Source organism: Anoplophora glabripennis, unplaced genomic scaffold (genome assembly GCF_000390285.2).
Source record: "Anoplophora glabripennis isolate ALB-LARVAE unplaced genomic scaffold, Agla_2.0 scaffold312, whole genome shotgun sequence".
NCBI classification, from domain to species: Eukaryota; Metazoa; Arthropoda; class Insecta; order Coleoptera; family Cerambycidae; genus Anoplophora; species Anoplophora glabripennis.
In genome coordinates, this window is record NW_019416409.1 from 130162 (window position 1) to 142277 (window position 12116).

Below are 12116 nucleotides of genomic sequence, written 5' to 3' on the forward strand. Positions count from 1 at the left end.
AAACAGAGCATTATCGGTGAAGGGAAAAGGGCTTCAGAGAACACTATGTTGTTATTTTTCCTTTGACTTAACTGTCGTTATAGAAACATCATCATCATAATTGATTAGTAGAAGTAGAAGTTACTGACCCTGCCTAAAGGATCGTCTTTTGAAATTTCTTGCCACCACAATTAAACTGATTCAGTTTAGACTATTTTTTGAAGCTTGCTAGTTATAAGATTATGAGGAAGACAGCGACATGTTAAGAAATCTGAACCGATGATGTGATAACCAGACCGGGGTACAAACCAAACCATTTAACAATGAATTTAGTACTTTTTTTACCATTTTTAGTATTTACAGAATAAGCATCATTTCCATAGAGAAGATTAAGTGTATATGTTTTCATTTTTTCCAAATTGGATTGAATCAGTGTGGAACTGGAACAAATTTTGATAAACTTTCCAATTTTTGCGTAACTTCCTCGACCAAGTCCCTGTCATTTTGATCTTCAGCAGGAATAAAACACACATTACAAATATGTATGCTGTTTATTATACTCTATTTAACACTGTATACAAATGTCTATTTCTATTAACCGGTAGGGTACATAATCTATTTCTGTAAGAGTAGAAAGTATAAAGGATAGAAACACTCTAAATGTCTAGGGTGATATAAGTATTGGGCCCTGTTGGATATAGTTAGAGGATTTTTTTACAAAATACAGCATACATTCAGGATCCAGAAAATAATTGGCAATATTAATTATTAGTTGGGTTTGCTAGACGAACAATTATTTTAGTATATGTACAGCCTTATATCGTGACTTAAATTGAAATATTTTCACATTAGGACCATCTAGCAAACGTAAAATTTTTACAGGGACGTACTTCAGTTACTTGTTCATAACTATCTGTTATGTTATCTTCCTCTCAAGTCCGCCCCTGTATATTAAATACAGGATTACCCAAAAAATTACTAATTCATCTAATTTTTTACGAGTACTTAATCTCAAAACAGCTACACATTTGGACCGACCCTGTATTATCTTGTAAATTGGATTGAAATGTGTTTTGATATTTTAGTGAGTTAATAAATCAACGAGTTTTACAAAAATATAAAGCCGGGATAATTTTTGCAAAGACTTGTTTGTACAAAAATTATCCGTGTATCTATAAACAAAGTAATAAAAAATTACACAATCAGAGCAGTAAATAAATACACATTTCTGCACAGTTTCATTAAGATCTGTTCACGCAGACTCTTGTCTACGCTATCACTGAGCAGCTTTCGAACTTTGGTACTTTTGAGCCAACCGCATGCAACTAACGCAGTGGCAGAGGGCGAAACTAGAATGGAAAATAACACAGTTACACACAAAAAAAGTTGTCTGTACTTTTTATGCGACATATGTTATCCAGTAATTTGGCCCCCTGATCACCAATCCGGTGACAGAATTGAGCTATCACGCCACAGGAAATTCCTAACCTCAAAATACAGGCCAAAAATAGTAAAAATTCATGAAAAATTGCTAGGAAAAATACAAAAAAAAATTTTTCTCCATATTCAAATGTTCATTTATATGGTTAAGACCCCGCCGAACATGAATCTGCGGTCAGAATTGATGGTTCTTTTTCTAACCTCAAAAAAAAGGGTCAATTAAAGTAAAAAATCACTAATTTTCAAAAAATGACAGATTCGCACCAAATTTGGTATACGGGGGTTTTTGGGGTCGCTGATCACGGATCCGAGGGCAATTTTGCTAAATTCAAGACGGCAGATCCAAGATGGCCGACCAAATTTTCCAAAAATAACGTATTCGCGCCAAATTTGGTATATGGGGGTTTTCGGGATCGCCGATCATGGATCCGAGGTCAATTTTGCTAAATTAAAGATGGCGGATCCAAGATGACAGACCAAATTTTCAAAAAATAACTGATTCGCGCCAAATTTGGTATACGGGAGTTTTCGGGATCGCTGATCACGGATCCGAGGTCAATTTTGAAAAATTCAAGATGGCGGATCCAAGATGGCCGACCAAATTTTCAAAAAATAACTGATTCGCGCCAAATTTGGTATACGGAGGTTTTCGGGGTCGCTGATTACTAGAGTTCGGGTTTATACCATATATTTTTATGTCAGTGTGGACAGAACGCTGAAAATTGGAGAAAAATGTTTTCTAATATTGGTACTTTGATAGGTACGTTACTAATCTGATAAATGTGAAAATCGTTTCAAATCATTTCATGTTTTTAATAACAGTTATTGCTATTTTGAAGCACTGTGTTCAGTTTGTGAATATGTCAATGACGTCTAACATTAGGTGAACTACGTAATATCAATACACCTGATGTGATATGACAACGGGCAAAAAACAAACGGCCAACGTTAATTCGGTGGAACGAGAATGGCAGAATAAGTATACAACCTTATAAAGTTGTTTATATTAGTGTTTAGTGATTGTACTGAGTGTTTGTGTGTCTTCACTGTTAAATTTCTCTGTGAATAATGAACACGCGTGTATATGGAATATAGAAAGTAAAAATTTGGCAAACAATGCATCCCGTAGCTCCCAATTTGAGGTACACTAGTCTATTCACAGGTAGAGTATGAAAATCATAAAAAATGGTTTAAAAGAAGTCAATTTTAACGACGGAATTAGAAAAACAAACTTCTGGTAGTCAAAGGAAATCTTCGTATAAATATGACCCAGAGTGAAAGTGGCCCTAAAACAGCTCCTTGAGGCACACTTCTCAAATTGTCAGTGTTGGCGCCACAATCATCATTAATTAAATTATTTTTTTACTTCTAATATTTTTTTTATTTACTGCTCTGGCAACAAATGAACCTAACCACATTTACACGGTATATTTGTTCACATCATAACAGAAATTGGTATCACAAACTTTCTCATTATCATTGGGGTCTAGATGGCAGCTAAACTCATCCACCGGCGTTGAATGCACCGTGGAAGTTGTGAATTCCGTACTGGGCGACTTCACGTTCTCCATATCGGGCGACTTTACCTCCCCCTCCTCCCCCTCCCTCGCCTCCCTAGAACACGCTGAAAGAAAAGAGTTTTTCCTCAACCTCGCCTGATTCTCCACGATGCTAACCAACACCTCCGTGGAGCTACCGATCGCCATGGCCGGCACGCTGGCCAGACCTATCTCCGTGTCGGTTAGCTTAGCGGGGCTCAGATCGGGTAAGTAACGGAGAGTGATCTGGTCGGGTTTGGGGGGGTTGTGTCCTTCCTGGTCTTTGGGGGTGACGTCTCGCGGTTCGGAGCGGAACTCCCGGTCGAAGGCGGGGAGGTATCTGGGCTGGAGGGGCAAGACGTCCACGCTGCCGGTGGTGGCGGGGCGGGGTTGCAGGGGGACGGTTACTAATCCGGAAGTGACACTCATTTCTACAAAAAACGACACAGAATTGAGTGCAAGGGAACAAAGTTTGAGAGAAGGTGCAATAAATAAATATTTATTTATTTTATTTATTTATTTATTTCACTTTATTGGAATTTATGGGAATTAAGGGAAAAAAGGAGTAAAAATGTTGATATTTACCATAATGATACTTCATACTTAATACACAATGGCACATACATAAGACAATAATGAACTTGTTGATATGTTTATCAACGGGAAATGTCAGCAAAACGCTACTGAGGCATCACATCGTTACTCAGAATGTTTGTACCTGTAATTTAATTATAGCAGATCTAATTGACAAGATTTCGATCATTTATTAGTTAATGTTTTACTTGCTGCTTTCTGGCTGTCCTAATAAAAAGGACAATAGTTCTATTGTACTCTCTCATTACTTTACATGGTTTTGTTCGATATTTAATAATTTTAATGACAATACAGGTAATTTTTACGAAGAACAAGTTTAATCCGCTAATCTATCTATTGTAAAACTTTCTTAATCACAAATTATGACCTTCGTTTACAAAAAAATCGATATTTTCTTTATTATTAACAGGTAGAATATACTACAGGTAGCTGCATCTACTGGGTATTTAAAGGTGAAGGAAAAACAGTTAATTTAACTTTGATTTTGAGGAAGTGTAAAAAGAGGAATGAGGATTAAATATCTACCTTGGGGAGACTGTAAACTGTACGGCCCGTTGTGCTGAAGGACAGCAATACTTGGCATTGAAGGTCCTTGTAGGGCCAGTCCTATCACATTGACTCCATTTACATTGCCTGAAAAAAAAGACGTTTGTAGAGTAATAACAGGGTGATTCCAGGGGGTCCATGGTTTCATATCAACATTACCATCGTCAAGTAAAATATGGCGCCATCTGTAATGTTTTATTACTAAAAGAGCAAGAATAAAAGTGTTCGATTGTATGAAATTAGAGTCTGTCTTCGAAATAGCGCCCTCTTTAGGGAAATGTGGAAATCAATCAGATTTTCTTAATGGAGACCAAATGGTAGATGTTAATAATTTCTTACAGATATAAATATTTTTTAACATCTTTATTAAATACTACAAAAAAATATATAAAAGCATATTATTTGTGTTAGAGACGAAGAATTCTAATAGCTTCAGTATCGATTTTTCTGATAGTTCGGAGATACAATAACAGATGGCGCATCAAGCATCTTTCTTTCAGAATATACCTAATCCTGAAATCTTGTTATACAAACTAGTATTTCCGTTGAATTAAGACATTTTTTCACACAAACATAGTTTCCCTCCGAAAATAATCACCCCAGTGACTTTTCTCTTTTTAATCTTACGAAAAAGTTTCCTTTTGACGATTTAACTTTAGAACAAGGCTGTCAGCTTTAAAGCTTTTTTATATTTGGTAATGTTTATAGATTATAGTTATTTGTTCTTGCGTTATTAAAACGTTATTTACAACAATTTAGGTGCAAAGTATTGAAAAAATCCAATAGTGTAGTTTTATTTTAAGTACTATTGAAATATAGGGAAAAAGTACTCAACATTATTTTTATAGTGAAAGTCCATCCTTCTGCTTTTGTCCGAAATAAACTTTTCAATTACTTTTTCATTTATGTTTGGTTTCTCTCGCACCATTGATTTTTCAATAGATATCATTGCAAGTGCTACAATCAGTTTAAATTTCTACAATTTTTTGAAAAACACAAGAAACGATATGTAAATAACAAAATTGTACACCACACATAAACAAATTACGTTTAATAATAAAAAATGCGGTGAATAGGTATTATTTGGTTGCGGTCGGACCAAATAAAGCCCATACGCAAAGTAAATAAGCGCTACTCCCATTCTGTTTCTTTCTGCTGCGAGACGGTAACCATGACCACCGCTGTAATCACTTTAAACATGTAGAGGCGAGCTACGAGGCACCCACGTATTCAGAATTATAGGGCGCAGTAACAGAAAGTCGACCAGGTCTTGCTTACATTTAGATGTGGTAATGTTTAAAAATAACATCGTTTGATTATTTATTTTATTTAGGTCTCGCATTCTTGTTTCACTTTATCCTGTAAATGGAATTTGTTTCATTAGATTTTCATTTCTAATTAAAACAAAAAATAAGCAAAACACAAAATTTGAACTTGAAAAATGGATATAGATATTTGAAAGACTTATATCTAGAAGTCGCATAAGCGACATTTGTTTTTTCTAAAAATGAATTTTGAGCTTTATTTTTTATGAAACCATGTTATTTTTCTAGTAAAAAATAAAAAAGTTTACCGGAAGTGATCATTCTCGGTGGGAAATTCCCTGCTGGTATAGTCTTTCCGATCTCAATTGAAGAACCAAAAAGTTGGCAGTATATACCAGGTTCGGTCGCTGACGCAGCAATTCGGCACTGAAATATTTGAAAACCTTGTTCCCATATTTATTTAGCGATACCCATATACAGGTATGATAGAATTAAACGTGGAGGTGGTAGAAATGTATACGCCTAGTTGAAGAATGCGCGCGTGGGCAAACGCGGCACAAACACACCCGCACTGGGCGATCTGGCCACAAATTCAGTTGTCAACTAATGGCCTAGCAGTGCAGTGCAGCAATGCAGAATTTGGTGTGATTCAGGGTAATTTTAATTTATTATAGGCACCTTCTATTAATCATTCATATTACAATTGCAAAAGGGATAGAGAGCCCTTTTGAAACGGAACAAAACGAAATTTACCACCAATATAATAAAATTGTTTGAGGACATAAATAATTAAAAATATGTTGATGGTCAAATAAACATACAGAGTGACCCATTTGAAAGCGGGCCACCCTCATAACATTTTTATTTATGGAGCGATTTTGACGAAATTTTTTTTTAAATGTAGAGGGGGGAAAAGTGTATTTTGGGGCCAAGCGCCGTCCAGTTCTTTTTTAAACTAACGCCTACTAGATCACATTCAGAAGCTGAAAAATCCAGAATCCATATTAGCGATTTTTTTAGAAAAAATCTGCGTACGCCACTAGATTCGGCGTCCCCTGAAATGGATCTGTACCAAATTTCATGAAAAAATATTCAACATTAACGATTCTGCGGCTAAATTGCTGTCAAATTGTTTATTATGCATAAAGAAACTTTTTATCTAGTAACCCATGCGATAATAAATCAATCACAACAAATATTTAATAACACGTTTAATAGACATCATTATACCAAAATACAATGAAACAGACAGAAAAATGAACGAGAAATTAACATAAAATTTACAAAAAATACAATAAAATAAAATTAACACACATGAATTAAATTAAATTCTGGAATTTTCAACTAAATCTCCATTTAATTGAATGAATATTTTTGTAAATGTTGCCTCTCCTAGATTTTTTTTATGGGGGTTCATTAAAGAAAAAGTTTACTACACTCGTCCAATGAATGCAGAAGAACTGCGCGAAAGAAGAAGATAGGCATGCGCTGAAATTACAACACATCAATTGTCTAATGTTATGGCACACATTCAAAAACAATACAATAAATGAATTCAATTAAATAAACATTTAGTTGAAAATTCCAGAATTTAATTTAATTCATGTGTGTTAATTTTATTTTATTGTATTTTTTGTAAATTTTATGTTAATTTCTCGTTCATTTTTCTGTTTGTTTCATTGTATTTTGATATAGGGATGTCTATTAAATGTTGTTATTAAATATTTGTTGTGATTGATTTATTATCGCATGGGTTACTAGATAAAAAGTTTCTTTATGCATAATAAACAATTTGACAGCAATTTAGCCGCAGAATCGTTAATGTTGAATATTTTTTCATGAAATTTGGTACAAATCAATTTCAGGGGACGCCGAATCCAGTGGCGTACGCAGATTTTTTCTAAAAAAATCGCTAATATGGATTCTGGATTTTTCAGCCTCTGAATGTGATCTAGTAGGCCTTAGTTTAAAAAAGAACTGGACGGCGGTTAGCCCCAAAATACACTTTTCCTCCCTCTACATTTCAAAAAAAATTTCGTCAAAATCGCTCCATAAATAAAAATGTTATGAGGGTGGCCCGCTTTCAAATGGGTCACTCTGTATAATAGACATTTTCTGCACATATATTATAATTTTTTACCTTTGGCATAAAACTTTTTTAGGGACACCTATGAAACTTATTAAATTTTATTGCTAGGCGTTTTTCATTTTTCCTCGTCGCCTCCTAGGACGAGAAACATCCCAGACGTATTAATGGTTCCTGTGCACGACTTTATCGCTTCTGGATGCAACAAGAGGGGTGCAGTGTGTGGAGGCGAGTGCATTAAGGGCCCAGATAACGGCAAGAAGCTATGAAATAATGTGTCAAATGGAAATTTAGCACCATCCCGACGCTTAACAGCGACCGCTCCTTGAATATAAATTGCAATATAAAACTGTGAGATGGAAATAACATTATTTCAAGTTATTTACAGCTACGAACGGTCGGGTAGATATTTTTATTTCACCCTTCCTCGACAGTGTAGTTTATTGGTTTACTTTTTAAAAACAGAGTGGGTAAAATTTCATCAAGCCACACGTGAACGGAAACATTTTTTTGGAGTAGCCACCTACGTTTCCAGATCTTAGTCTGATATAATTTTAAGTGTAAGTTACCTAATTTGGCGCTGCCAAAGGCGTCTTTAAACACGGCTGGGGGGTGTTTGATGGCGTTCATTCTTCTATTGGTCGCGTCTTCCTTTTTCTTTCTACGTGGTTGTTCCACTGGTAAAACGCTTCTTCTCTGCTTCGGCAGCTTAGCTCTTGCCTAAAAAATACAGATCTTTCATATTCAGTAGGAAGGAATATATATTAAAAATAATAATAACTACGATCGTGTCAAATGTGACAGTTTTTTTTATAATTTCCAGAGGAAAAATTGGCTTTTGTAAGAGTACCTATCTAGTACAATAGGTTTTGTTGTATAATTTCAGTTCTATCAATAAGTATTTCAGTCATTGTTCATTTTTAGCAATATCTGAATCTACTTTGCAATTAACACAATTTTTATAAAAATTCTGGATAACTCATTGCTTCCTTATCTGGTTCTTTCTGCAAAATTTGGTTTGATACCGCAATTTTGTATTGAATTTATTCTTACGTAAGATTTTGATAATGTCTATGATTTCCAGCCCCTGCGTCAGCACTCGCGGCGTGCGAATAACCACACTGAACTTGATCTAGTCATAAACAGTGGATCAATTGACTAACTAGAGCGACGCACGGTCGGCCTAGGTTTTGCGTAATAATTCTTAAAGGAACGCATATATATTAATAAAATAATAAAATTTGAGCTATAGGCTTAAAAATATGTTATACTGATAAAAATAGTGGAAATTCAAATAGGAATTTTACATATTTGGAATGTTTTTTTTACAAGAAAAATGTAAATAAATCGAACGTACATACATGATACATTGAGTAGAATTACACGTTTAAGTGTATATTTTCTTTTTGCGATGTGTTCTTACCTTTTACTTTGTACTTTTACATTTTAAAATGTATTATTCTTAGTATTGTATGTGTTTTATATTTGATGAAAAATACGAATAAACCCGGTGTGGTGTTACCGCGTGTGTGTAGAGAACTGTGCTAGTTGTTCAGTAGGCATGTTTAGATTGATTTGTGACGTAATAATATATGTAACATAGTGTTTTAACTACCTAAATATAATGTTATAAATCTTTCCCTCTATCACCCTTTTCAAAGAACGCATTTATTTCAGAAACACCCTGTATAAGAAAATGACATACAGTGTTATTTTTTTGGGTGGTCCCCATTCCTTAACCACCTCCGAACTTTTCACACATTTTTCAACACAAAATTGTAATTTTTTTGTTTTTCGTGGAATTCTTATATCTGCTACGGATTTACGAGTAAAAAGAGAGGTCTTCGACCTTAATGCACTGATACTGGGTGTTCCGGAATTCCGTTCCTGTATTTGGAAGGGAAGGTTATAAACAAAATAATTTTCAAGATAATTTTCTTATTACAACTTATTTTCTCTAGTGTCATATTGTCCATGTATATATCAAACACCCTGTATTTAAGATTCCAATAGTTGCCAACATAGATCTATTATAGTATACTATTAGATCTGGTTGTCAATATGACATACCACAAATCGTTTTGACATTTTGTTTCGACAATGTCACTGCTAAAACATTTCTTAAGCAAACGCATAGGTTTGCCTCCAATGTTTCTACAAACGAGACAATGCACTCGAAAGGTCGCAGAAATCTGCCACGTCCTAGACTGCAAAAAGACCAAAGAACCGCCCTTCAACGCGAGGGAGCAACTGAAGACTTTTGGAATATTCGTCTCTGAATGTTTGCCCAAATACGTCCAAAAGGTCCAGATCACCCCGTACGACGAGCTCGAGATAATGGTCGAACCGGACGGGATTGCTTGCTGCTTGCAGTTCCTCAAAGACCACCATAACTGTCAATTCGAGATGTTGGTAGATCTTACCGGTAAGAGTACTATAATTCTTATATAGCTCTATAGCAGTTTTTTTTCTTCTGTGAAATATATGACAACATAAGCTAACAAAACTACTAAAAACTTGACAAACCATAGTTTGATGAAAAGAAAGTATCAGTTAAACGAACGTCAACAATTCCTGCCGAAAGACAAAAACTGTCTGTGGGCTTTCCATTTGTCAAATGTGTGTTGTGAATTTTGTGCATTTACCATTTCTTGTAAACACTGTTTCGTGTGTAACCAACACATCTGCTGTGAACAGAAGAACCTGTACCTCACCAGCAAAACGGAAAATAATAAACATGACTTCAAATCGACAAAAACATACCCTAAATTCGTCTGCCCTGTCGTGCGTGTTTGGCAGCTAATACGCTAAAAAACACCATATTTTCAGTATTCTCCCACTACAAGCACGCCTTCAAAGTATATACCCACATCGACCCATATATCTCAGTGGGGGTACAAAGAGAAACGTTTTTCGATAACAAACGTCGGCATTTACGTATTCAGACAAGCTGAGCCCATAAAAAATAACTGCCTGGCGTTACAGCAACTGCGATACAGGATATAAAAGATGAGTTCGAGTCTTCCTTAATGCCTCTGACAAATGGAGGGTCCTCCCCCACAAACAAAATAAGCTGGGGCATCCCTGGTTTCGTCTTATACAATCACCCCAGTTAGTAACTTCAACGTACAGGGTTGTCGGTGCGAAAAATGCCCCCTTCTTTTTCTGTGTTATTGTTGGAACCACGAAAAAAAAAGTTAAGTATATTATTGTAGGGATTTTAAAAATATTTTTGTCATAAAGAGACGGTCGTCTTGAAAATATTAAACGGAGCGCCTTATTTTTTATTCACTTATTGGTACAGTTGGAGGTCATTGTACTCAAACTGTTAGTATGACGTTGGCAACAGTTTTGAAATTTAACATATTTTTAGGTTAACAATAAAGATTTGACAAAAAAATACCAAATAGTATTTTAAACATAAAATAGTATTTTGTATTTTGTAATTAAAATACTTTTATTATAACCCCAAATATAGTTTGTATTTCAAATACTTAATAAAGTATTTTGTATTTTAAAAAATTATTTAAATTCTTCCAAAAGTAATTTAAATACTCTTGAGTATTTAATTTATTCGAAATATTTAAAATACCCAAAATACCTACCAAAAACAAATACTTTTTGCCTATTGTCTACTATCTTTTAGGTCACTGTCATCACTAGTCAAGTCAATAGTCAATCATCAAAATTTAACTAATGTTTTTTTTTTATTTTTTGATCTTGAAATCGGACTTGCCTTGCACATATATTTTTTTAGTCACATCTAAGAGTTTCAGATTTAATATTCCTAAAAAATATTTTAAATATGTACAGCTAATTAATATTTTCCATATACCGGGTGTTTCAGAGCTGAAGCCTACGGGAGATTTCGCTCAGCAAAATATGTAAAAAAATCATATGGACATGGGTCCGCAAGTGCTTCGTTTCCGAGATATAGGGTGTTAATTTTTTTTTTTAAAGTGACCTCTAAAACAATTATACATCAACTAGACCAATTAGATTTGATCCAGAATTTCCAGTGGCATACCCAGCGAGCAAGTGTTTTTTTTTTGTAGAAAAGAATATATAAAATAAAAACGAAGTGAGACGCTAAAAAGAGTCGAGACACAAATGTACTATTTTTAGTGGGTTTATCTGAATATTACATAAAACAGTAAAAAACTACAGGGTGATATCCTTTTCCACAAAATAAAACGACTTGCTCGCTGGGTATGCCCCTGAAAATTCTGTATCAAATCTAATTGGTCCAGGTGATATACAATTGTTTTAATGAACCGTAAAAATTTCATTCAAATCTGCTAAAGCGTTATTTAAAAAAAAAAAAACGGCCGGTATTTAATATTCATTCACATACTTCAACAAAACTATTTTAAATACTAGTAATTTATATTTAAAATATTTCGTCAAATAAGTATTTTGTTTGTATTTTAAAATACTTTCGTACTAGTGTTTTGTAATTTTACTTCAAATACATTTTCAAAGTATTTTGCCGGCCCCATATTCTTTAAATAGTGTTTTCCGCAAAGACAAATAATTTCAAACTTTTAATAACTGAATAATCTAAAGCTTATCAAATAATAGGAATGTTATGTCATGCCACCTGAGTATTTTCAAAGACGCCGCAGTAAAACGAATAAACAGGTGCAAAAAACGATCAAACCATCAAGG

The 12116-nt window shown here is 34.3% G+C and overlaps 2 protein-coding genes across 2 annotated transcripts in view; one reads left to right on the forward strand and one right to left on the reverse strand.

The window, feature by feature from the left end:
* Nucleotides 1-2346: 2346 nt before the first annotated feature.
* The window catches only part of LOC108910634 (potassium voltage-gated channel protein Shaw-like), a 66678-nt gene continuing 56908 nt past the window's right edge, over nucleotides 2347-12116 (reverse strand). Inside the window, exons 7-9 of the mRNA XM_018715315.2 lie at nucleotides 8018-8168; nucleotides 4077-4184; nucleotides 2347-3388 (exon numbers count right to left, since the gene is read on the reverse strand). Coding sequence (XP_018570831.1) covers nucleotides 2838-3388; nucleotides 4077-4184; nucleotides 8018-8168 — 810 coding nt within the window. The 3' untranslated portion in view covers nucleotides 2347-2837. The remainder of the gene's footprint in view (nucleotides 3389-4076; nucleotides 4185-8017; nucleotides 8169-12116) is intronic.
* Nucleotides 9549-12116, forward strand: part of LOC108910630 (NADH dehydrogenase [ubiquinone] iron-sulfur protein 3, mitochondrial-like) — an 8271-nt gene continuing 5703 nt past the window's right edge. The window contains exon 1 of the mRNA XM_018715309.1: nucleotides 9549-9873. Within this exon, the coding sequence (XP_018570825.1) occupies nucleotides 9549-9873 (325 nt within the window). The remainder of the gene's footprint in view (nucleotides 9874-12116) is intronic.